Source organism: Rhamphochromis sp. 'chilingali' (assembly GCF_963969265.1).
Source record: "Rhamphochromis sp. 'chilingali' genome assembly, chromosome: 13".
Lineage (NCBI taxonomy): Eukaryota > Metazoa > Chordata > Actinopteri > Cichliformes > Cichlidae > Rhamphochromis > Rhamphochromis sp. 'chilingali'.
Window position 1 is genome coordinate 25,472,660 of NC_137940.1, and position 23,217 is coordinate 25,495,876.

General features: G+C 41.0%; 5 protein-coding genes across 7 annotated transcripts; all 5 read right to left on the bottom strand.

The window, feature by feature from the left end:
* Window positions 1-311: 311 nt before the first annotated feature.
* Window positions 312-4,013, bottom strand: LOC308409246 (gap junction alpha-3 protein-like). The gene is made up of 2 exons (XM_080901862.1): window positions 3,686-4,013; window positions 312-2,798 (listed from the first exon to the last, which is right to left on the bottom strand). The coding sequence occupies exon 2, from the start codon at window positions 2,772-2,774 to the stop codon at window positions 1,689-1,691; it is 1,086 nt and encodes a 361-aa protein (XP_080757988.1). The 5' UTR covers window positions 2,775-2,798; window positions 3,686-4,013; the 3' UTR covers window positions 312-1,688.
* A 2,011-nt stretch (window positions 4,014-6,024) lies between these two features.
* Window positions 6,025-8,031, bottom strand: LOC308408645 (gap junction beta-1 protein-like). Of its 2 annotated transcripts, none has more exons than XM_080901009.1 (2): window positions 7,903-8,031; window positions 6,025-7,041 (listed from the first exon to the last, which is right to left on the bottom strand). In XM_080901009.1, the coding sequence occupies exon 2, from the start codon at window positions 7,025-7,027 to the stop codon at window positions 6,200-6,202; it is 828 nt and encodes a 275-aa protein (XP_080757135.1). In that variant the 5' UTR covers window positions 7,028-7,041; window positions 7,903-8,031; the 3' UTR covers window positions 6,025-6,199. The 2 variants fall into 2 exon arrangements, with proteins under 2 accessions (XP_080757135.1, XP_080757136.1); XM_080901010.1 differs by lacking the exon at window positions 7,903-8,031 and adding an exon at window positions 7,282-7,301.
* An 849-nt stretch (window positions 8,032-8,880) lies between these two features.
* LOC308408670 (uncharacterized protein) lies at window positions 8,881-13,994 on the bottom strand. Its single transcript, XM_080901038.1, has 8 exons — window positions 13,611-13,994; window positions 13,266-13,398; window positions 12,029-13,184; window positions 11,701-11,831; window positions 11,408-11,556; window positions 11,017-11,171; window positions 9,617-9,702; window positions 8,881-9,481 (listed from the first exon to the last, which is right to left on the bottom strand). Exons 1-8 carry the CDS (start codon window positions 13,749-13,751, stop codon window positions 9,402-9,404), a joined length of 2,031 nt encoding a protein of 676 aa, XP_080757164.1. The 5' UTR covers window positions 13,752-13,994; the 3' UTR covers window positions 8,881-9,401.
* Window positions 13,995-16,814: 2,820 nt separating this feature from the next.
* On the bottom strand, window positions 16,815-20,062 carry LOC308409258 (transforming growth factor beta activator LRRC32-like; the record flags this gene model as incomplete). The annotated part of the gene is given in 3 exon segments (XM_080901869.1): window positions 16,815-19,728; window positions 19,875-20,033; window positions 20,036-20,062. Coding segments are annotated over 3 exon segments (2,064 nt in total). The 3' UTR covers window positions 16,815-17,850.
* A 426-nt stretch (window positions 20,063-20,488) lies between these two features.
* LOC308408947 (tumor necrosis factor ligand superfamily member 13B-like) lies at window positions 20,489-23,026 on the bottom strand. 2 transcript variants are annotated; one of them, XM_080901432.1, is made up of 6 exons: window positions 22,812-23,026; window positions 22,597-22,684; window positions 22,413-22,469; window positions 22,224-22,336; window positions 22,004-22,133; window positions 20,489-20,940 (listed from the first exon to the last, which is right to left on the bottom strand). In XM_080901432.1, the coding sequence occupies exons 1-6, from the start codon at window positions 22,995-22,997 to the stop codon at window positions 20,825-20,827; spliced, it is 690 nt and encodes a 229-aa protein (XP_080757558.1). In that variant the 5' UTR covers window positions 22,998-23,026; the 3' UTR covers window positions 20,489-20,824. The 2 variants fall into 2 exon arrangements, with proteins under 2 accessions (XP_080757558.1, XP_080757557.1); XM_080901431.1 differs by having other exon boundaries at window positions 22,004-22,336.
* Between the last annotated feature and the right edge of the window lie 191 nt (window positions 23,027-23,217).

Below are 23,217 nucleotides of genomic sequence, written 5' to 3' on the forward strand. Positions count from 1 at the left end.
TAATTTCCACAAAAGTTATTTGACACAACAAATCACACCTTTCAACTTTTATTTTATTTTGAAAAGATTTTTAATTTTTTTCTATGGACACCTAAAATGTAAATGTGCCCTTTGGGTTGACTTTTGTTTAAACGTGGTGTAGGCTATAAATGAAACAGACGTGACAGTCAAGACAAAAAAGGTTCAGATATTTTTTATAGCGCATGTTTGAGGTACAAAAAAAGATAATTATTCAACACACTTTAGTGGGCTACATACTGAACTTTGAGGATAGAAACACAGTAAAGATCCTATCATGCTCGTATTGATCTCATACCGATATCAGTATTGGCATCAGTACTATCGATATTTAGATGAATCTAGAAAACACTACAATGACACCCGGATGGATAAGCTAAGAAAATGGATGGATGAACTCCTTGAGGCATCAAGCATAGAGTCACAAGGGTGCTTCCTCATGATGTACATGCTATGAGTTTCAAGGTTTCCATGCCAGCGATGTGTGCCTTCTTGGCACAGATGAGTATAAGATATGCATGCGAGGGACACGCAGACAGCAAAGACTTTCCACGTGTTTATTCTCGCTTCAACATGTCTGTTTTAAACACGTTAAAATGATGAGTCAAACATCACGTGGCATGTCCTCATTTCAGAGACCCCGTGTTCGTTAACAGTGTGATCGTTTTCAAAAGAGAAGCCTTCAGAGCTGCGCTGCATTTCAGCTTCTGTGTGGGCCAATATTACAGCTGGTTTTCATGTATTATCACCAGGGTTATGACATATGAATAGTTGCAGTGTGATAAAGACTCAAAATCACAAATTGAAGTGCAAATTTAAGACAATTTATTTCAAGCAGATTTGCAAACAAGGTTGTCATCAAGTGCTTCAAAGCAAACAAACGCCACAAATCCAGACATGAACAAGAATAAACCAATCGACATGCTTTTCATTACCTACTTTCTGGCTGCCTCAATAAAAAAAAAAAAGGAAAGAGACAGTAAAAATGTGGGAACTCCTGAGACCCGTGCAATATCTGTTTTTGAGGCGCACTGTGGAATTAGTAACAGCAGTTCAAGCCTCCAATAAATTGTCAGGTATTGCACAACTCTTTACTTCAAGTCTAAGCAAGTGAACTATGCTAGATGATGACCTCAAAACATTTAAAGGGAGTTAAATTTAACTTTTCTCCCTATCTGATTTCCACGAATGAGGTCAGGTCAGTGCTGTGCAAGTTCCAGCCCTGAATTCTAGATGTTTCACACATTGAGAAAAATAAAGACGAGCTCACTGTAAACCTGAGCAGACCCTCTCTGAATGGTGGAAAGATTCATACCAGTCAACACAACTTAGAAAACACAGATACAAATACTAGTCTGTTGCCGCAGCAACAGACTAGTATCTAACATTTAATGCTACAGTCTGAAGTGAGATCCAACTTTGTTTCTCCACATATAAAGAAGCAGAATTTCTTTTATTGTGAAAGTTTATCAGAAATGTTGTTGCTGTTTTTTTGTGGTTCCATTTCAGGCTTCTCTCTGTGCCCTGTAAATACTACTCCCCTCTAAGCTGGAATGAGTCAAAGCAGTGCCATCTTGAAGAGGGGAGTCAGTTTGGCATGTATGAACACTTCCAAGCAACATATGATCCCCTTGCACATTTTAAGACCCCTCAGAGAAACATAAACCTCCTCATATCTTCAGATCGTCTATTCTAGTCTTGTTGTTGCTGTGTTTGGCACTGTGGCCAGGCCTGGCCTGCGTAGGTGACCCAGGGGCAGATCCTGCTCCCTTCTTTCCTTTCAGGTCACATTCCTCTGGCTTGCTGGTGCTGCTCCTCTCCACCGCCAAGTTGTCCTTGTTCTGTTTGTAGGCTGCCTTGCTGTGGTAGGGGTGGAAGGACGAGTCTGTGGCCGCGGTGTAGCACGGCACTGGTGGGTAAGCTGGCTGGACTTGGCGGTGCTCGTGGAAGTAGTCATCGTAACTTGGGGCAAATGGCACTGCAGTCTCACCAGGCTCCTTGGAGATACTCCCATTGGACTGGTTGCGCCTCCTGAAGGTGATGCCCTGGCTGCACTTGGTGAAACCCAGATGGTAGATCTCTATGAGGTTGAGGAACAGAGACACAGAGGCCACTCCAAGCATAAAGATGATGAAGATGGTTTTCTCTGTGGGGCGGGATATGTAGCAGTTAACCACATTGGGGCAGGGGGGTCTGTCACATGTGTACATGGGTTTGAGCTCAAAGCCGTACAAAAAGTACTGGGCCACGATGAAGCCCACCTCAAACAGCGTCTTGAAGATCACATTGAAGACATATGTCCGCAAAAGCTCCCCCTGCAGGCGGACTCGTCCCTTATTGTCTCTTATCAGAGCCTTCTTGTGCTTCACATCCACAATGAGAGTCTGTTTGTCTGATTGATGACTGTGCTCCTTTTCTCTCTCCTTTTCTTTCTCCTTCTGCTTTTCCTCCATCCGGACTAGATGGAGAATGTGCCCCAGGTATATCAGAGTCGGTGTGGATACAAAGATTATCTGCAGCACCCAGAACCGGACGTGAGATATGGGGAAAGTGATGTCATAGCATACGTTCTCGCAACCGGGCTGCTTGGTGTCGCAGGTGAAGCCCGACTGCTCGTCGCCCCACACCTTCTCTGTCGCAGCACTCAGGATCAGGATGCGGAAGATGAACAGGACAGTGAGCCACACCTTCCCCACGACGGTGGAGTGCTCCTGGGCTTTTTCCAGGAGCTTTCCCAGCAGGTTCCAATCCCCCATGGCTGTGAGAGGTCAGATCTAGGACTACAGAGGATTTGAAAATAGAAAAAGTTATTTCATCTATAGACTGTTGTACACAGCAACAGAGATTAAATGACTACAGTAAAACTAATCCTGAGCGTACGCCTCATCCTTCCTGACGACTAAAAATTCTCTTACCAAGTTCAGCAGAGATCAGAACAACCAAGTCTTTTGGGAGCCAAGCTGCTAACTGAGCGTCCAACTGGGCGGCCGCCACTGAGCAGGTAGTGGTCTTATCCGCGTGGGTGCAAACAGGATTATATTTACTTTGGGAGGGTATATATTTGGCAAGTGTGGACAGGAGGAAAGCAGGTTTCAGACATGATTCTGCGGCTCCTGGCCTTCATGACCCACGCCATGGCAACACGAGCCACACGAAGTGAAATCAAACACTGGGCAGATGTGGTGGGAGTGTGAATTAGAAACAGTTGAGTAATGTTAGAGCTGTCAGCTCCTGTGACACATTAGGTTTTAAATAGATTCTGCTTCTGATGAATGGTCTATACAGTAGTAAGAGTGGAAGTAGAAGGTATGCTGCTCTGGAGGATGAATTCAAGTGTTGAAATGTGGCAGGTGGGCTGACGCTGAGGGAGCCAGCACCAGCTATCGCAGATTGGACAGCAATTTAAATATGGGACCCGCACTCCACGGTGTGAGATCCCACATTACAATGAAGAATAATGCCATCATTCGAGGAAAAAGAAGTGAAACAACTTCAACTTCTGTTCTCACATAAGACAGCTGTTAACCTGCACTTACAGCATTTGGCCACAGCATGAACCATTAATAAGTTAACTTTAGGTTTAGGACTATAATTTAAACTCCTGAAGAAACAAATATTTCAGTCTATAAAGCATAAAGTTAAAAAAAAAAAATCACAGAAAACTTACATTTACTGGAGAAAGTCACCGTGTCAGCTCATACATCCTCTGTGGCAAAGCTTCCCACGTCTGGCAGGGTCCATGAGGCCTCACTGCTTTACCGACTGGCCTCAGTGCAACACTAATCTTAGGACCCCCAACAATGCCCTTGAATGGACAGGAAAAGCAGACTCTTGCGAGCCACAAACTTAGTTCCACGCCGACAAGCTCAGTGACTCAGTCTTCTGTCTTCAAATACAACTCTCGCAGAAATCAGAATCCAGGCCCAGGGGTCTTTAGCCGGCCACAGCACACATATGCACACACACTCAACCAAAGAACCAACCAACAAACCTGCTCTCCCTTGACCCTCCCTCCCCCCTCGGTTAAATTTGGCACGGTGTGCACTGTCCAGTGTAAACTATTAAACAAACCCCTGCTCGCATGCTACGGCGAGTGACAGGGCAGCTGGCCAATGATCTTGTCTGCTAAGTCTGTCTGGCCACAAGTGTTCCCGAGATCTAAATATATCACAAGGGTCTCTTTTCCTATCATGGGGGTGGAGATGGGATGGTGGTGGTGCAGGAATGATTTGGAGATGAACAACTACTGGCATCCTGAAGTTCCAAATCACAGTGACAGGAAAGGGGTAAATGTATTTATTAAAAAAGCTGAGTTTCAATGAGTTAAAATCCTAGCTACTAAACACAACAACTCACTTCAGACATATTTCATTATTTCATCAGGTACTCAAAGAAACAACACACTGCATGTTTGCTAAATAATTTCATATTATCTGCCAGTTTATTTCTTCATAATCCACAATGTACACTGTTTCAACCCATTGTATAGTTTATCAGGGTTGATTACCTGGATGTAAAATGCTACAGGTGCATTTAGAAAGGGTTTTTTGTATGTTACACGCACACATGGCAAACGATTTGTATAAACAGCTACTTTACATTTTATTTACATTTACAGGACAAGTGAGATGTTCACTAATATATCGTGATGGTTAATACTAGGGTCTGTTAAACAGTACGTCAGCTGCAAACATTTTTTTAAGCCCACTGGAAGAAAATTTTACAAAGATGAAAAGTAAGGAAAGGTATTCTAACTCAAGGATATATCTGCAGTAATGAGACTGGACAAATTCTAAGCTGAGGTACCTCTGCAGACAAGCGGAAAGGACTAACACCGACATTTTTAACTTTTTGGGGATTATGAGCTGAAAATTGATGAAGGTTTACCGACAAGTCAAAGTGAACACACATGTAGAAGCCACAATATTAAAACCGCTGATGGTTGAACATCCTTACAAAACAGTGTTCTCTGTGGAAACTTCTTTCCATGCGTGAGAGTGCTACCATCTGAACACAACAGATCAAGGTAGTAACCTGGCCTCCAAACTCTCCAGACACACAACTTCAAAAAGTCGAAGTTTCATGCTTCAGTGCATTTGAGCTCTTTTGATGGCATGATATTAGGCAGCTGGTTTCAACACTGTGGCTTACAGGCACCGGTGATGACATGGCAATCATGTTTGGACAGTATTACATTGTTTTGTTTTGAATTGAAAATTTATTTTCTAGCACCAACTGTAGCAACAAGCGGTCTACATTAAGTTCAGAAAAAATCAGTGACCATCAAATAAAATCTAACCACCATACTGTTAACAGCTGTTCAAGTCATTTTACCCATTTATATGTGCTTTCCTATACATCCACTAGCTTCTAATGGTTTCATTTTTTGAATTTCTCATCCAGCATTTCAACTCCTTCAATAACCTCTGATTTTTAAAGGACCAAAGTGATGTTTCAGAGCATTTCGGTTGACTTTTACCATTACGTGTTTTCGTTTGTTTAGTTTGGAATCGTGGCGTCCACAATTTTCTTAAATTTCAGTATCGAATGATCTGCTATGGTGTGGACTTATGTACAGATTACAAACCCTTTTCCAAACAGCAATCTTTACAGACTTTTTGCACCAATTATAACTGGTATGTTTTAAATTGCTCATATTCAACAACAATTCTGTACACCTGTTTTATTCTTCTAAGAATACTGAGCTGCAACAACAATACGGCTGTTACAAAAACAAGGCATCACACTAATAGTCAGCCTAAGCTTGTCAACAACTTGACAAACTGCTATTTATACTAAAAAAATAATATAATGGAAGCCTTCAGAAGCATTGTGGAATCCAGAAAAAAGAAAAACAAAGAAAAAAACCCTAAAGATCTAATCAAGGTAAGCTTGGTTTTACTGTAACAACAGCCACCTTGGATTTGAGTTAAAATGTTCTTAAGCACCAGTTTGGTCTTTAAACCTTCACTACAGACTCTAGTTTAGGCGAGAACGGCAGCCAATATTTGTGAGTAAAAATGAACAGATAAAAACAAGTATCTAAGATCCACTGACTGAATTATGTATAAATAAATAGCCAAAAAGCTGAAATTGACCTAATACACAGTATATATGTGACTTTAATGCATGAGATACTACGTGGTCAGGTGAGGTTACTGCTTATTAGTTCAAGAGAGTCTCAGAAAGCAGAACACCTCTCACCCCTCTCGGCTGGGCTCTTTTTGGTCACAGTGAACTTAGACTTGAGAGAATGATCTGCTATCAGCTGATTGATTTCATTTTGCTTGTAAGTGGACAATCTTTGGCTTATCCATGGTAACTTTGACTCGTCTTCAGAGCTGCGGAAGGACCGTTTGCAGGCCCTGCCTATGAGGTACACCACCTCTGCCAGGTTGAGCAGCACACACACCGCAGACACTGCCAGCATGAACACAGTGAATATGGTCTTTTCTGTCGGTCTGGAGACAAAGCAGTCCACCGTATTGGGGCAAGGGAATGAGTCACATTTCACCAAACGCACCATCTTAAAGTCAGGATAGATCAAGTAAAAGATGTAGAGAAAAGCCACTTCGAAAATTATTCTAAAGATGATACTGATCATGTATGTCCACCACAGAGCGCCCGTGATCTGAAACTTCTGGTTCTTGATGTGTTCCAGCTCTTTGGGACTACTGCGGCCTGCCCTCTTCAGGATCTTCTTGTCGATGTGCCTTCGGTGGGCTACGTGCATGGCCACTAAGAGTGCAGGGGTGGAGACCAGGATGAGCTGGAGTGCCCACAGACGGATGTGTGAAATTGGGAAGAACTGGTCGTAGCAGACGCTATTGCAGCCGGGCTGCTGGGTGTTGCAGGTGAAGCCGGACTTTTCATCGCCCCAGACGCTCTCCGCAGCAACCACCAGGACCAGGATGCGGAAGATGAAGATGACAGACAGCCAGACGCGTCCGATGCCAGTAGAGTGCCTGTTTACACCGCTGATCACGGCATAAAAGGACCCCCAGTTCATTTTCGACTCCAGGTCTGGGGAAAAGGGGATTAATATAAGTTTTTACAGGTGTAGGCAGTTACATGTGTGGGATGCTTTGCATCTAAAAATCACCCAAAATTCTAATTACTAAGAAAATTTACTCCCTTTTTTATTACTGGCATGAAGTCACAATGGCTTGCCAGTTAAATAAGGTCTTTAGACTATAACTGCACACAAAACTTAGCATTTCAGAAAAAATCGAACCGGTGTAACATGAGTAGTTAGAGGTTTACCAGGCTCAGCCGGCGGTGCAAGCGGCGTAAGCAGCACCGGGTCCAAAGATGACCATCTTGAAGTATGACCTGAGCATCAAGCCGGATTTGGCAGTCAGGAACAACAGACAAGAATTGCCAAGTAGCCTGCCGGCTGTATAAAAACAGGGGCGATGGCCTGCCATCATGCACCGTCAGAAGACGCAACAGGTTGAAACCAATTGCAAAACATTTGCAGAACCACGTGATATGCTCATCCTGTATTAATACTCTACTCCCAGGCTGGCTTACAGCCCAACTGCAGACAGACTGACAGACTGCCAGCAAATTTCTCCAAGGGAGCAGCAAGACATGCATCTCATTGAGGCTTTCCTTTTTTTTTTCCCCTTGAGAGATCTCTATTGTTTGAGAATAGCTATGTTCTTTAAGGTTTTCCTTTAACAGATCTTAAAATTATGTGACTTTTAAAGCATATTCAGTAAAACATTGCTACCATAAAGGGAATGATGATGAGACCGTAAGCATGCCAAGTATTTGCCAAGTCAAGTCACTGGGGCATGTCAGTCATCACTCACCCCAAATCCAACCTCTCACTGAATGTTAGTATAAAACAATTAGAAAGGAGATAACATGAATTTTTACCTTCAGCTGCTGGTGGTACACAAAAATGTGTACAAAATGGGAAGAAATAAATTCAAATTTGTGTTTTTTAGCGAGCCAAAAGGCTGGATTGAGAACACCATGCGTTTGGAAAATGCTAATCATTCCTCCGCCACTAGCCACTGCCCTGCACCGTAGCGGTCATATGCTCTTATATAAACTATTTACATACAATGGCACCCTTTATGGGGCTGCAACAAGACTCTTTCAGAATTCAGATCAAACGCCTCGATTTCCGCCTACCCCGGGGCAAAAGAAAGAATCTGTGTGGACACAAAAGGCCTCAGCCTGCCACATTATTTATTGTGCTTGGCAGGGCAGGGAAGTGAAGGACGCTGTTGACCCGAGTCACTGCTGCTGCGACATTAACAGGTTTACGAATTCACACAGATTATATATGAACTAGGGAACTACTGCATAGTCTAATGGAGTGGCTAATTTGAATGCTACAGCACTTTAAAAGATTGATTTGATTAAATTGTCATTTGCACTTTAAAAATAAAATACAGCTTTAATTTTTGATGTTACCTAGACTTTTTAATTCCAACAATACTAGCACAAGAATATATTAACCCAGTCACACAGGTTAGTCCAGTTAAGTCCAATATAACATGTTACCAAATGGTTCATATTAAAAGTTATTATTTACATAGCACCGTCAACAGGTTAGTTGTGGTCACACCCCCTTCCACGTAACAGTAGAAACCATGATTTACGGCAACACAACGTGGTCGTTTGTCATGTACAATCAGATGACACACAGTGGCTCACTGTGCCATGGGTTTTCCTGCATCACTCGCAGGCCGTAGTGGGAGGGTTTGGGTGGCCTGCTAATAATCTGAATGAACTGCACCTCATTTACATTCTCTCTACACAAGGAAGAGACACAAATGTGCAATTGTAGCAAACACATCTTTATTTCAAAGGCAAATCTGCACAAATAATGATAGGTTTGCCATTGCATAAGAACAATATTATTAAGTCAGCAAAGCTTTTCTGTGATCAAAGAAAAATTATACATTTAAAAAACAAAACCAAAAAAGACCTGTTGTACCATGCAGATAAGGTAATAATATAGATATGAATACAACTTAATAGAAAGCGGGTAATCAGACTGAGCAGGCACTGTCTAGTGGCTAAAAATAATCAGGACTTGAAATACAGTTCTGTTCTTAAACACAGCAAAATGGAACAGGTTAACCAATATCTTTAAATTATACAGTCAAAATAAAACAAGCAAAACTAGCTTTGTATGCTTTCCCTGTACATAAAGAATAAAAGCTCGAGATACAAAAGAAAAACATGACTTAATGTGTACTAGTCCAGTTAATCCTTTATAAATCTACTTTTAATTTCTTTCTTTCTCTCTCTCTCTCACACACACACACACACACACACACACACACACACACACACACACACACACACACACACACACACACACACACACACACACACACACACACACACACACACCTGAACTACTTCCTTTGAGTGTAGCATGATATGAGATACTTCTCCCAGTCAGAGTCCTGTTTCTGGGCTTTAAGCTGAACACTGTCTACAAAACAAAACGGAAAATTGTGAATATCAACATAGAGCGGTGACAATGAGGAATAAACACATCGCATTGAAGTATATTAGTGTAGTGTGGACTCTTAGAGAAAATGCATTTTTAAAATATAATGTAACTTACTTCTTTTGATGAGACTGGTCTTCTTAAGTTTGCTGTGGATGGCGTGTCCATTCTGGGCCAGTCTCAAAGACAATGAAGCACCCCTCCTGAAATGATGTGTTAAGTGTGTTCATTACTTATTGGTCCTTTTTGAATGTAGAGTAGATGATTGTATTTTGCCTATTTGTGGCACAAACAGAAACAGTGCTGTGCAAAAGTCTTTCTGAAAGCCTGGACAACAAAGTGTTTCTTTGAACCCTTGCTGCTTTTTTGCTCATTTTAAGAGGAACATTTGTTAAGCCACCCAACACTGTGGCCTTTAAATGATTTGAGCATTAAGAAAAGAAAAAAGAAAAAGTAAACTACAGCCTGTTGCCTGTTTATGTTTTCCCATTTCTTTTGCTGAATCTATGAAAAATGCCAAAGATAACAGTTTAACAGGCATAATAATATTTTTGCATCAACAAGGTGATTCCTAAAGAGCTATGAACTTAACACTTAGCATATTTCAGCATGGAGTGCAGTGTGTCCTCAAAAGACTTTGGGCAAACTGGACAAGAAGAGTACAAAAGAAGTAGCAGGCAAAATCTGTGGCGACAAGGTCTTATGAGGATGAAACTTCTGGTGCCGTCATGGTTTGAGGTTCCATTTCAAGCCAAGCCAACTTATATTAAAAATAAATAAATAAATAAATAAACAAAGCTTAACAGAGGAAACGGAAAAAAGAGTTTCAGCCAGAGGTACTGGGGATCTTGTCATGACTGATGAATACTGTTAAGATTTTGATCCACCACCATGCAATGCCATCTGCAAGGCATCCAACTGAAGATGGCCAATCAGCATGACAATAATCCCAATGTCACTGCTAATACAGTAAAAGGATACCTGGATAGAAAACCGCAGTCAGTAATGAACTGGCTGCCTCAAAGCAGATTACTGAAGCAGTGTGGGATCATCTCGACAGAACAAAAGGACAGCAAACTTCCCAAGAAGAGTGCTGAATGACCTTCAAGAAGCCCGGAGAACTATTCCTGAAGACCATTTAAAGAAGTGACAAGGAAGCTGCCTAAGAGTTCACGCTGCATTCAAAATGATAAGTGGTCATTCCAAATATTGATTTTGAAATTTGTAAGAATTGTGCAAACTCTGTTTTTGCCTTATTTCCTGCATTTCCAGGTATGTTTGCATATGTTTCAACAAACTGCTGCACTTGTTTTCCTAGCAAAATACATGAAAGGAAAGGAAAAAGAAATGGGTTGTGGCTCAAGACTTTTTCACATTACTATACAGTCACCATGCTACTTCTTAATTTAACAATTTACATTGTTTAATGGTGACGTAATAATTTTTTTACAGTTAAAATTCTGTCCACTGAAACTTTTTACGCCACAATTAATTGACTGTGTTTTATGTTTCGATACCTCATGGCTCCGAGCTTTCCCTTCTCCATGAACAGCTCGACTGTAACTTTGCCTTCCTGTGGGTACAGCCTAGCATAGAGGGTCCTGTTGTGTACAGTCGCTTTGAACCAGCCGACTGCCTCCTCAGACCAATCTCTCCCATTCAGAGGCATCACCTAAGGGGTAGGAAATACACACAAAATACCATGAACTGAGATAATTCATTTCCTTTTCTCACCAAGTAACAGATAACGCTGTGACTAATAGTGGACAAATGCAAATAATTAAGCCCACACTCTCACAGCACAGCTTTTTAACATTTCCATGTATGCAAACTCTGGCAGGGACAGTCCGTATGACTCTCTCTGAATATTTTTACATGTCCATGCAGGTGTACTGTAAATCCACTTACATTAGTCAGTGAAACCTGCACAGCCTGAAGTGGTATAGTAGCCATTTCAGGGGTCAGCTCCTTTATATTTGACAGTGACAGACAGGCAGTGTCACCATAGTCCAACCTTTTCACTTCCACCTTGATGGATGTCTCTGTCCCAGCACCATCTTACATCCAAAAGACAGAGAGCATACAAAGCAAGACTAAAAATCCAGTGTGATATTCCCAAGTGGCTACCAGGAAAAAGTGACACTGCTACCATCTAGAGGCATACATCTGCAAAAACATTTCAACACAAGGACAGAACCCACCTCTGCTCACGCCACATATCTTTATCACCTGGCTCCTGCACCATTGTTCTCGCTCGGCGACCCAACCCATTACTACGGTTCCAATATCTGGAATGCAGTTCTGCTCAGCATTTGAACTACTGGCTTTCCAGCTGTGCCAAATGAAAATAATAATGATGATGACCAGAAACATGTGGGTTATTAAAAAAGAAAAAAAAATCTACAAAGAAAACGGTTATGAATAAAAGGCATAAATGGCTCTTTAAGTTCTGAAAATGTCATCAGTGAATCAGCGGGAAAATCTGAGAAAAAGCAGACTTAAGTTTAGCCTCAGCAATGAATGACTTACTCTGTGGCAAAGGCCTGTAGCTTCTCATGGGAGTCTGCCTGCTGGATGTAGAAGTTGCTCGGACTCACAATGTGAGACACCACAACCTCAGTCTCTTCAAATCTTCGGATTTGGAAATCGGGAATCTTTAAACTGTTGGTTGTTGCCATTTTCGCACCATCAGAACTGTTATCACGTTCAGGCTCTGCGCACTTGGGACTTTTGGGTTTCCAGTGGATATTCACACCCACGATCTCTGGCTGAGTAGTTATATTTTGGCAGTCTTCACTTCCCAAGGGACCAGGATCAGAGACCCTCTCCACTACCTCTGCGAAGATGTCTCCAATATCCCAGAGTTCAGTTTGTGTTGCAATCACGCAACTATAGATGAGAGAGCCACTTGACTCGGCTTTTTTCACTCTGAAGACTGGGGCTCGGGTTTCAAACTTTGCATTCAAAGTTTTTGGAGCAAGAACTTCTACCAGATCGGTGACAACGTGACTGAACTGGTCTTTTTGTGGTGTAATGGTAGGTGACACAGGCTGCTGTAAATCTGAACTGTATGCACGTTTAGCCCACTCCATGGCCGTGACCTCCAGTGAACCCATGTTTTTAACTTTTGCTCTGAGGAAGTGCAGCAGCTGGGAGGATGTTTGTTTTTGGTGTTGCACCTTGACATCATCTTCACATCCCCAGTGTAATAGTGGTGTGGTGTTCATGGGTTTTGGGTTACTGAGCTCGGGGAAAACAGCTTTTAAGGGAGGTAAAAGTATTTGAGGCCTCTCTGCACTTCTGTCACGGCTCTCATCAGTGACAGGTGGAAAAATCCCAGCATCCACTTGGCTCTTCTCCTCAAAATCAACCTGCTTTTCTTCAACCTTAAAATCACAACTTGAAGTCAAAACAGTGCTGGTGAGGCTTGAAGAACGCCTGCATATCATGTTGTCCTGATAGCCTGCCGCAGGCTTCGAGGTGAGGAAGCGTTGTAGCTGCTGAAGAGACACCGTGGCTCCCAGTACCTGGATTGCTTTTGCTATTGAGCTCGCCATCAGCGAGTTCTTTAACATGGGCCCAAACTTAAAAACATCTGTAATCTGAATCTCTTTGATGCCAAGCTGCTGTATCTGATTTCCGCTGACTCCATTTTTAACCTTAGGAAGAAGACAAACCTGCGGGTCTGACAGGGAAAGCAGGCAGCAGAGGTTTATTAATACAGTTACTTATCCATCTGTAGCTATACGATTAATTTATAACTTACCAGCTGTGAGGTCCTTTAATGAAGCTGAAAGCTTTGCGACTGTTTGACATTTCACATCTAAAGCTTTTGAGAGATCGCTGAACAAGTTCCTGGGACAAGATGAATTCAGGTAACCTTGGACATCTTTATAGGCCTGGTTGTAAAAAAGGGGGAAATTTGTGTGGTTTATTTAAAAATACACATACATTGTGTTTATTAGTTCAGAGGAAACCAATTTTGGCAGTCAGCTGATATTTCACGTTTTTGTAATGACGAACACACTGTACCTTTTTCCATTGGTCTTAGCAATATCAGCTAATGTAAGTAAATGCATTAATTAGTCGCTCGCTTGCCAGCTAGCTTTACCTTGATGGTGAAGTTGCGAAGGTCTTGTTCAAGTTTATTCCGGGCATTTTCCAGCAAGAACAGCTGGTAAGTTAACTGCACTTTCTGGGAAATCATGGAGGGCGCCGACTGGAGGGTGACAGCCAGCTGGTGAGGAGCCATGGCGTGCGTGACCCCTGCCAGTATGACTGGTGGCTAGTTAGCGGCTAGTTAGCTAGCCAATTAGCGTTATTATTCCTGACTTTGACGGTCCTTTTCTTTTCATAGATTTTCTTGGGGGTTCCGCAAATTACCATAGTGGAACGATTCCTTTTAGTCTACTTTTTGACCTCGGTTTCTTCTTTAAAAACCCGGTTGTCATAAAAATGTATCCCACTCCTTTTTCCACCAATGCCAGGCCGCCATCTTGAGAAGAGGCCCCAGCCAGTAGAGGTGGGCGGAATGGATCGAAAAATAAACCTCACTAACCTGCACTATGAAGAAAGTCCAAACCTTTTTGTGTGGTTTAGAGACAGAAAAACTTGCATTCCAGGTCTCCAAAGACTCCGTTTCAAAAGACCTGAAAAGCTGAAAGTGGTGTTTTGTTGCGTTAACTGATTATTGTGGAAAGTAATCATTGATATAGTAGTGATTAAAACGATAATTCATGGCATACTACTCTCCCCCAATTAGCTACCCGAATAACAAATAGTAACCAATCCTGGCCCTGCATTTACTTGGTATTGGATCGATACCAATATTTGTAGTATGGAACAGCATTACTGTGAATGAGGGAAATGTGAATGTTGATTTTTTTTTTTTTTTTTGCTAAATGTGCCTGTCTCTAAAGTACTTTGCGTCTACATCTGTTTTTAAAATGATAAAAAAAAAAAAATAGATTTCAGACATCTTTCATAGTGCATGTTTGATTTTTATTTTCATTTCCAATTAAATTAACAATTAAAAGAATTTAGAACTTCTTTTTTTTTTATCAGACAGCATTTGACAGTCTAGAGTAGGGCTGAACGATTATGGAAAATAATCTAATTGCGATTTTTTGCCCCAATATTGTGATTGCGATGCGATATGCGATTATTTTTTAAGGTCTTTGTCTTCTGTATTATTAAACAAAGACAAGCAATACATCATATAGTATGGCCAATACTATATTACATTAATTTTAAACTGTTCTTTCCTGGAAGACAGACCTCTGTTACGATGACATGAGGTGATGCATGAATTGATGACTGACATTTTTATTTAACTTCTTCAATCACAACAGTATATTTGAACATACACAATAGTTTATTTTTAGCTTACAAACATCTGAGCATAAAGTGCTGACAAGGAACCCTGGTGTAAACATTAAAATGAAAGTCAGTACAATGTGCAGATTGCAGAAATATACATAAACAAAATCAGTGGCTTTACCACACTCAGTTTTTCGACATCTGTGAACTACTAGACAGTCATTCAATTAAAAAATAATATTAAATAAATAAAACTAATAAATAAAAAATACACACATCTTACTGATCTCTGCAGTCAGTAACATTACACATAAAGTGCAAACATAATAGCAATTGTATAAACACACACACAAACACGCCTTTAAAATTTAAAGGCGTGAAATTGGACGGTCTAGTTCTGATTAGCGTCACCGCTGTCTCAGTGGAGTTTAATAAACTCGGCCGTCTGCTTCTTGCTATCTAAAATATAACCAGACACTGGCGTAAATTCTCGACTGTCTCATACTTCTGTTTAATAAGTTTTGTTTGACGTTTAGTCAGCTGTGTGAAAACCAAGGAGGAACCCACCCGGGGGATTAATAAAGTTTTATTTTATCTAATCTAATAACTTTAATCTCAGCCAAACCGATTTACTCACGAACAAACAAAACACTGAAAAAAGCCCAACAATAACATTTTTAGGTTGTCTAAGTGACTTATATATCACGTTTAACCCGAGCAGCGAAACTCCGCGGTGATCTGAAAATGATGTGCCGGGAGTTGTGCCGTTCTCGGCCGCATCAGTAACCCTCGAGCTCCCGGCTAGCTGTCGAGCTGGTGGGTAGCAGACGCCTCTGAAAACGTCGAAGCACTTTTGCAAATATGGGATATCTTGATAAACCGAGCAGATATTTGATGTTTACACAACTACTTTCTCACCTGAAAATATGTTAAAAGTTTATTTTGTGACCCAGAAAGATTAGTATGAGTAATTTTAAAACTTAGTAGCAGCCGCCATTGTTGGAAACTGGAGTTTGGCTGGGCCGCGCTATGAATTCTGGGATATGGTAGTAATTTGGACAGCCTTCGGCGCGTCGCTGTGACGTAATCGGTCTACAAATGCGGCCTCAGGAGGATGCAGCCCATGAATTTGGACATGTCCAGAGTATAATCGCAGCCTTTGCGGTTAGAAAATTGCACTTGATCATGTCGCGATATTATCGCAAATGCGATATATCGTTCAGCCCTAGTCTAGAGCAAGGATGTCAAGCTCATTTGACATAGTGGGCTGCATAGAGCCCACTTTGATCCATAAGAAGTTTAACCATCCATTGAATTTCTCAGATATCTTCATATAACAAAAAAGAAGTACATTTTAAGCAGAATGTCTCAGTTTTTCTACACGATAAAGAAATGCTGCTGTTTTAAATGGAAGAAATCTGTCCATATTGTAAGTACTGGATGTAACAGACTATGACTTTCTAACTGTGGACCCTCTTTAAAAAGATAGAAGTTTCAGTTGTAGATATTGCATTTAACTGTTTATCTATTATTTAGTTACTTTGGTGTGTTATGAATGGTTACGAAGGAGGTCCTTATCAGTAGAAAAAGCTGTCAACCTTATAGAAAATACAGTTAAAAGTCCCAAATTTATGCCCTTTTTCTCAATTTTTTTCCAAGTCTGTCTAGTTGGACAGAATGGAGTCTTTGGCGGTCTGATTCTGGCCCAGGGGCCATGTGTTTGGCACCCCTGGTGTAGAGGTAGAAACAGAAAGTCGTGCAACTTTGCATGCAAGCTGTTGCTAATGTCTAAATGCCAGTAACTATCAACACCAAGAAGAAGAATGAATATAATTTACTTGTTGCATTCCTATGGTTTGACACCTAATGCTATCCACACAGTGTTCTTTTCTTCAAGTGCTCTTTGCTTGAACTTGTCAAGCTGCTACTTGATCTAGAAGCTGAAACGTGTGGGTGGGGCAATACAGACATTTTACTAAAGTTAATATTGCTCAAGAGTTAGATTGATAGGCAGTTTTGCTGTACCCGTGATAATGCTGACATCACATATACTGGTTCCAGTTGCAAAACGGCACTTTGCATCAGTTTCAAGAAGAGGGATTTGCCAATAGGAAGACAGCAAGAAAGATTGCTCAATGGCATATCTTTTTTTTCTTTTGGTGTACATCCAGAGGTACTTGCTTACAATTTCAAATATCTTTTCATGCCATTGCCAGTGGATCAGTATTGTAGGATGCAAGTCAAAGTTTAATGTTGTGTTGCTTAGTTTCACAATCTTAATGGATGACCTTCTCTGATCATGACCTTACAGTTAGGATTCTATGACTTGGTGGCATTTCAACTATAATTGTTCACCTTCCCACCTCATTGATTTATTTTGTAGATACTGAAATGCGGGGAATGGTATTCTTAAATAAAGAACTGCACGATATCGTGGTTATTCAGTGCGACATGTTTATTATGTAAACCATACACCGTTGCAACATCTGACCACAGTCTCCAGGGTCAGAGCCACACATTATATATTACAGAACAGGCTGGTATAATGACATTTCTTGTATAAAGACAAAATAAGCCATTCTTATTTAAAAATATATACAAATCAATATGTTTAAACAAAAGCTCTCTTACAAGGGTCTATATGGCAATTGTGTTGAATTATTCAGGAGTCCAGTCGTGACTCTTGGAATGTTCTGCAAGGCTTCATAGACGTCATAAAAATGTAATCCATTGGCTAAAGCTTTTAGTTTCAAAACAAACATTCACGATGAAGAATGGATACGAACTCTTGTGATTCTTGATTTGACGTGCACTGTAACCAAACCACTTGGGAATCAGTAATGCCAATTTCCAGTTTAAGATTTTAGCTTCAGAGGTCACGAAAAGTTTGCAGGTATGTCCTGTAAGACTGTAATGTGCAATAACCACAATCTTCACTTTTCCACCAAGTTTATGGTATGCTTACTTTACATAGCCCATGTGCATGTCTAAAATTATCTAAAAAAAAAACTGTAAAAGACTGATTTGAGACTTCACACCATAACAGATCTCTGTGTGCAGCACAGCTTCCTGCTGAACATGATGAAAACTGCTAACAAAACAATTGCAAATAAGACAATTATCATCATTTGTCCAAAATGAACTTCCTGTGCCTTTGTGCGCAATGAACAGTACAATGAAGGGTTCATCAGATATTCTGTCACCGTAAGGTTTCTAACTCTCGTAAAGCATTCTGCCTCACTGATATCGGGCACTGTAATCTCTGTCTCATTTAAGACCATCAACCATCTGTTGTCACAGCAGTTGAAAGGATTCCCGCTTATATGCATGACGGTAAGGTTTGTGGATAAAGCACGAATCAACGAAGGGTTTAAAGTTATAAAAACATTATGTCTTATGTCAATTTCTCTCAGGGGAGAACAACTTAAACTTCTGGGAATTGTATCCAGCAGGTTGTTCGATACGTTCAGGTGGGTTAATGCCGGCATGCACGGTAGAGACAACAGACGAGAGCTGGTTAAGTTGATCTCACTGATAATTAAGGACTGAAGAGTTGTTTGCACACCTTCTAGCGCCCCCTCTTGCATGACCAGTGATGGATTTTTTGCAAGGCTGAGGGAAACCAAAGAAGTCCCCTGAAATGTGTTAGGCTGAAGCATTTTTATGCCATTTCCTTTAAGATTGAGGTGTTTTAGAGTCCCTAAGTAGGCGAATTCAACACAAAGGTCATCAAGATTTGTTTGCTGTGTTGAGTTAATGCTTCCTAAGTGATCAGCAGAAGTGCAAGGTTGGACTGAGTTGTCTTGCAGATTTAGTCTTTCTATTTGTGCGAGTGCACTGAGAAAAGGTGGGGAAATATATACCAGCCTGTTGCTTTGCAGGTCAAGGTGCTTTAGGGAGCGGAAGAAAAGCTGGCGAAGGGGTCCTGAGTCAGAGTCATTTCTCACATCCCAGATGATGCTTTGTAGACAGTTATAGCTGAGATTCAGAGTTTCTAAAGACAGCAATAGGCTTAAAGTCTCGATTGGGAAAGACCTGAAGTGGTTGTAGCTCAGGTCAATATAAATCAGTGGCATGGGCCTCCAGTTTGAGTGTAGGTTGTTTTTTATTGCAATTTTTTCACCTACAATCTCACTATAAAGAGAATTTGTCTCTGACACCAAAGCAGCCTCTGAATAGGAACCGATCATGTTATTCTGTAAATAAAGATACCGCAAACGGTTCGTTTTCGGAACGATTGGAAAATAAAGAAGTTTGTTGTGGCTGAGATCAAGAACTTCAAGCCTGTACAGCCTGCTGTCCTCATGTGTGACAAAAAACTCTACAGAGTTTCTGCTCAGATTTAGAAATTTCACTTGACGCAATTTAAAATCACAAATGTGCGCAAGATTGTTTTTAGCCAAGTTTAACACCTCTAATTGGATCAGTGATTCGAACGTCCCTTCTTCGATCTCAGATATCAGATTGTCGTCAATAGCAATGGCCCTCAGGCTTTTACTCTCTGTGAATAATTTGTGTGAAAGTCTTGTTAAAGCATTACCGGTCATCTTGAGCTGATCGAGGGCGGATTTGTTTCTAAGGTAGTGCTCGGCTGCAAAGTCACTCAGGCCGTTCATTGATATGTCCAAATCCTTCAGCCCGCTGAGGGATTGGAGGGCTTTGCTGTTATTGCCAAGGTTGTTGTTTAGTTCGTTTCTGGACAAATTCAGCTGCTCAAGTCGAACCAGGTTTTCAAACAGCCCCTCGGAGATGAGATCCAGCTGGTTGTTGCTCAAGTCCAGCTGCTCCAAGCAAGGCAGCTCAAGCTTGTGCAGCTGTCTGATGAAGTTATTGGACAAGTCCAGTCTTCTGATCCTTATATCCAAATCCACAGGGATAGAAGAGAGATTCCGATTGTTCCAGGACTGCTCCTTGAAATTAAAGGAACACAGTGTGAGCCTCAGAGATGGGGCACTTTTAAAAAATATCAAAACCAGCAATTCTGTAGGCTTAAGAAATAAATAAATAGTGCAAATTTAAAAACATTTAGCATTTATATTGACCATGTTGAACCTACCCTCGAAGCATAATACGTCAGTCCTGTTACGCAAAGGTCATGGCTGAGTGACCAGAGTAGTAGGAAGTTGGAGAACATATGTCTGACCATTCTCCCTCTGCTGCTGCTGCTAAACTGTACCACTGCTGTTGTCAGAGCTCGTATGCACTCACACACACACACACACACCAACACCCTCTTATAGCCATGCTTCATCAAAAAAAAGGGAGAGAGAAAACAGCTGTGGCCACCAGATAGGGAAGGTGGATACTATATTTAGACAATAAAGACATGACCACGTAGACCGCCTCTTTCTGTCAAGCTTAGGTCACATGTAAGCGAAAACCTTATAATTTGTAAAAAAAAAAAAAAAAAAAAAAAAAAAAGGTTTGTAGACAAACATATTGTGTTTTTAGTGCTAAGTGAAGCCACTTTTAGAGATAAATGCATTTAGGATTTGCTAGCACTTTAAATACAAGTTGAGAAATAATTTGCACCGACACATTATCCCATTTATAACAACTTTAATTAGATGATGATACATTATTTATTGTGGTATTCAAGAAACTTCCTGGGAGATAAATTTATACATTTGTTTGTTCCTGACAAAGTCTCTGGAAACGGAAAGCGTTTTAAAATAGACAAGAGGAACAAATAAGCAGACAGCGCGTAGGTGGAACAGGAGGGAAGCCCCCAGCAAGGTATAAAGGAACACGCCTAAAATAGACTGATGAAAGGAGGTGCTGGCACATGAGTACAAACTTTTGGGAGTCAGCCCAGGACATGCACCCAAATTCTACATTTTAAAGCTAATATATATTTGAAAAAAATGTATTTGCCTGGCAGGAAAAATAGTTTTCCTGCTGCTGCCACTCTGCTTTATATCTGCACAGCCCTCACGCTGCTCAGTGTCAGTTTCCCACTTCCAGCAACAGTCAGCTGCATCCTTATCATCCTCCTACTGTCTTGTCTCAGTTCAGCTGTATGACACCAAAGAAGGTTGAGTCTTCATCTGTAGATATCAGGGCTGTGGGCCTGTCTGGGATCACCAGTTCTAGCTCGTCATCCTGAAGCAACTGCACTGTGCCTGCAACAGAGGACAAACGCTGTCAGAAAGTGTAAATGTATTTAAACGTACAGTACATGTTTGCTATACACAAAAGCCTTTTTACTATTGGTGCTACTTTTGAATTGTTTTTTCTGCTAATGGACTTGTATGTTGTCGGATATCCTGGATATTATGGCCATCTCATGGTTTTTATGAGGGGTGGCCCCCCCACTAGGAAGTTGGCTTGATGGGTTTGTTTCAGATGAGGGGCACTGCCCAGGGCAGAAAAATGGAGCCAGTGCAGAAATACCAAAAACTGCAGTTTGTCTAATGGATGCTTGAGGCTGGCACCAAAACCAGGTCAAATACTCTATAGTACAGTATAGTACTACAGTTAAAAGGCCTGTGCAGCATTAACAAGCATGTTTATAGCCTGGCACAAAAGAAAGATTTGGGAATTTATCGATAAGCTAGTGCATGGTAGCTGAATTTTCTTTTTTAAATGGAGGCTGGTGATATTTAAAACTCAGGGTGTGCCCAGCTTGACAGGTGTCCCAACACAGGAAGTTACAGTTGACTGCACTTGCGGTGTTAGGGCCTTTTGGAGCGTTTATAAACTGAATTATATGAAAAAGTATAATTTGCTGACTTGTTTGAATTACTACAGTTCCTGAGATTCATTAGCCTCTTATTTACCACCAGTAAGTAGATACCCTTTGCAGAAAGCTAAGCAAGCTCCAGTTATGGTTATGTCTGGTTCCAAAAGTGCAAAATAGCAGCTCTCAAAATGCTTCAAACTATTGGCCGACACAGGCTTAAAACCTGGAATAAACTGTGTAGCTGCACAAAGGCCCCGATATAAGATGAACAGGGATTATTTTGAACTGTAAATTATTGCAAAGCTACTTTAGTATAGTGTCTAAGAATAAAAATGTGGAACTAGAAATCAGCACGAGAGATCCACTTTCAAGGAACAGTGTAACATTTTCAAAAATATGCCTATTTGACCTCGATAAGTAGAGGAAGGAACAGCGCTGTGTATTACAGAGAGCGCCTGTATCCAAAAGCAAAAAAACCTCCACAGCAGCAGTCTCTCACTGACCTGCAGTGTAGCATGTGTTGGCAGGATATCTATCGGGCATCGCTTGCAGGCAGCGCAACAGCTCGGCTTCAGTTGAGGCCCTACTTCGAACGACATGACCCATAACTGTGCTTGGGCTTTCAAACAAAACCTGCAAATTAAGCAGAACATTACCTAACTGGTTGGAACAAATCATATGCATGATCAATTTAGTTCTGCTCGAGTTAGAGTGACACAATACTTGTCCAAACACCAAGTAATAACCATCTTCTTGGACAACAATTCTGTTTTCCTTTTGTGAAATTGCATTTCCTCGCTGTGCAGAAACAATCCAAGAGATCACAGTTATATTTCCTGTGAGAAAAAGGCAAGATACGCTTCATCAAAATAATGGCAGACGGTACAGCCAACGACTTGGATTTAGTTTTACCTCTTATGTCTGGCCGTTTGTTAGTGTCAGCCCTTAACTGCAGAAATGCTGTTGAAGCTGGCAAGAGAAGGAAATAAACACTTGACTTTCATTTTTTTATTAACTTAGCATATACTGTTTGTGCTGTCATTACCAGATTAGACTGGAACTAACAAGATATTTTCAGTTCTCAGCTCTGACCCACCTCTAGAACTGCCTGGGTCCCTTTTGACTCTCCTAGAAGATATCTTCAGAGAACTGTGAGCTTCCTGGAAGACTCTTGACTTAATGTCCTATGAGAAAAACAAAGCCTTGCGATAAAATTTATTATTGCAGCGCTATCTGAACAACTCACTAATGGTATAAATCTCAGTAGTACAATGTCCAAGATGACTCCATCCTGTATAATCAGTGACATACCTCGCTTGTTTTAAGCATCTTGGCCAATTTCCCATCGACTCCCTCAGAACATGGTTGATTTAATTGTAGAATTATGTCTCCTTGGAGTTTGCGAAAATCATTTTCTAAAACCCTGGCTCTGTGCACCAGGAAAAGACTGAGACAAAACATGAACGCTGTGAGTGATAATAACGCATTATAGAGCATTTTGAGACTAACAAGCTGTCCCCCCCCAGTCCCCAAGTTACTCAAACGAGTGAAGTCACACATCAGTACACTCCGGAAACCTAAACGTTCAGTTTCAAAATTAGTTTTTAAAATGAGGAACTATCTTTGCCCTGCCTCTCAAGATGGAACTCATTTGGACTGCATGAAAATTACAGCCAAACTCTGAGATGTATTGTGAAACTCGCAGTTGAAGTAAAAA

Coding starts and splice junctions, on each gene's coding strand:
- LOC308409246 (XM_080901862.1), bottom strand. CDS start 2,774: ATGGGGGATTGGAACCTGCTGGGAAAGCTCCTGGAAAAAGCCCAGGAG.
- LOC308408645 (XM_080901009.1), bottom strand. CDS start 7,027: ATGAACTGGGGGTCCTTTTATGCCGTGATCAGCGGTGTAAACAGGCAC.
- LOC308408670 (XM_080901038.1), bottom strand. CDS start 13,751: ATGGCTCCTCACCAGCTGGCTGTCACCCTCCAGTCGGCGCCCTCCATG. Junction 11,172..11,407: donor TGCAGGTTTCACTGACTAAT/GTAAGTGGATTT, acceptor CCTACCCCTTAG/GTGATGCCTCTGAATGGGAG. Junction 9,482..9,616: donor GACCAGTCTCATCAAAAGAA/GTAAGTTACATT, acceptor TTTGTTTTGTAG/ACAGTGTTCAGCTTAAAGCC.
- LOC308408947 (XM_080901431.1), bottom strand. CDS start 22,997: ATGCTCTATAATGCGTTATTATCACTCACAGCGTTCATGTTTTGTCTC. Junction 22,685..22,811: donor AGATGCTTAAAACAAGCGAG/GTATGTCACTGA, acceptor TTTTTCTCATAG/GACATTAAGTCAAGAGTCTT. Junction 20,941..22,003: donor CAACACATGCTACACTGCAG/GTCAGTGAGAGA, acceptor CCTCTGTTGCAG/GCACAGTGCAGTTGCTTCAG.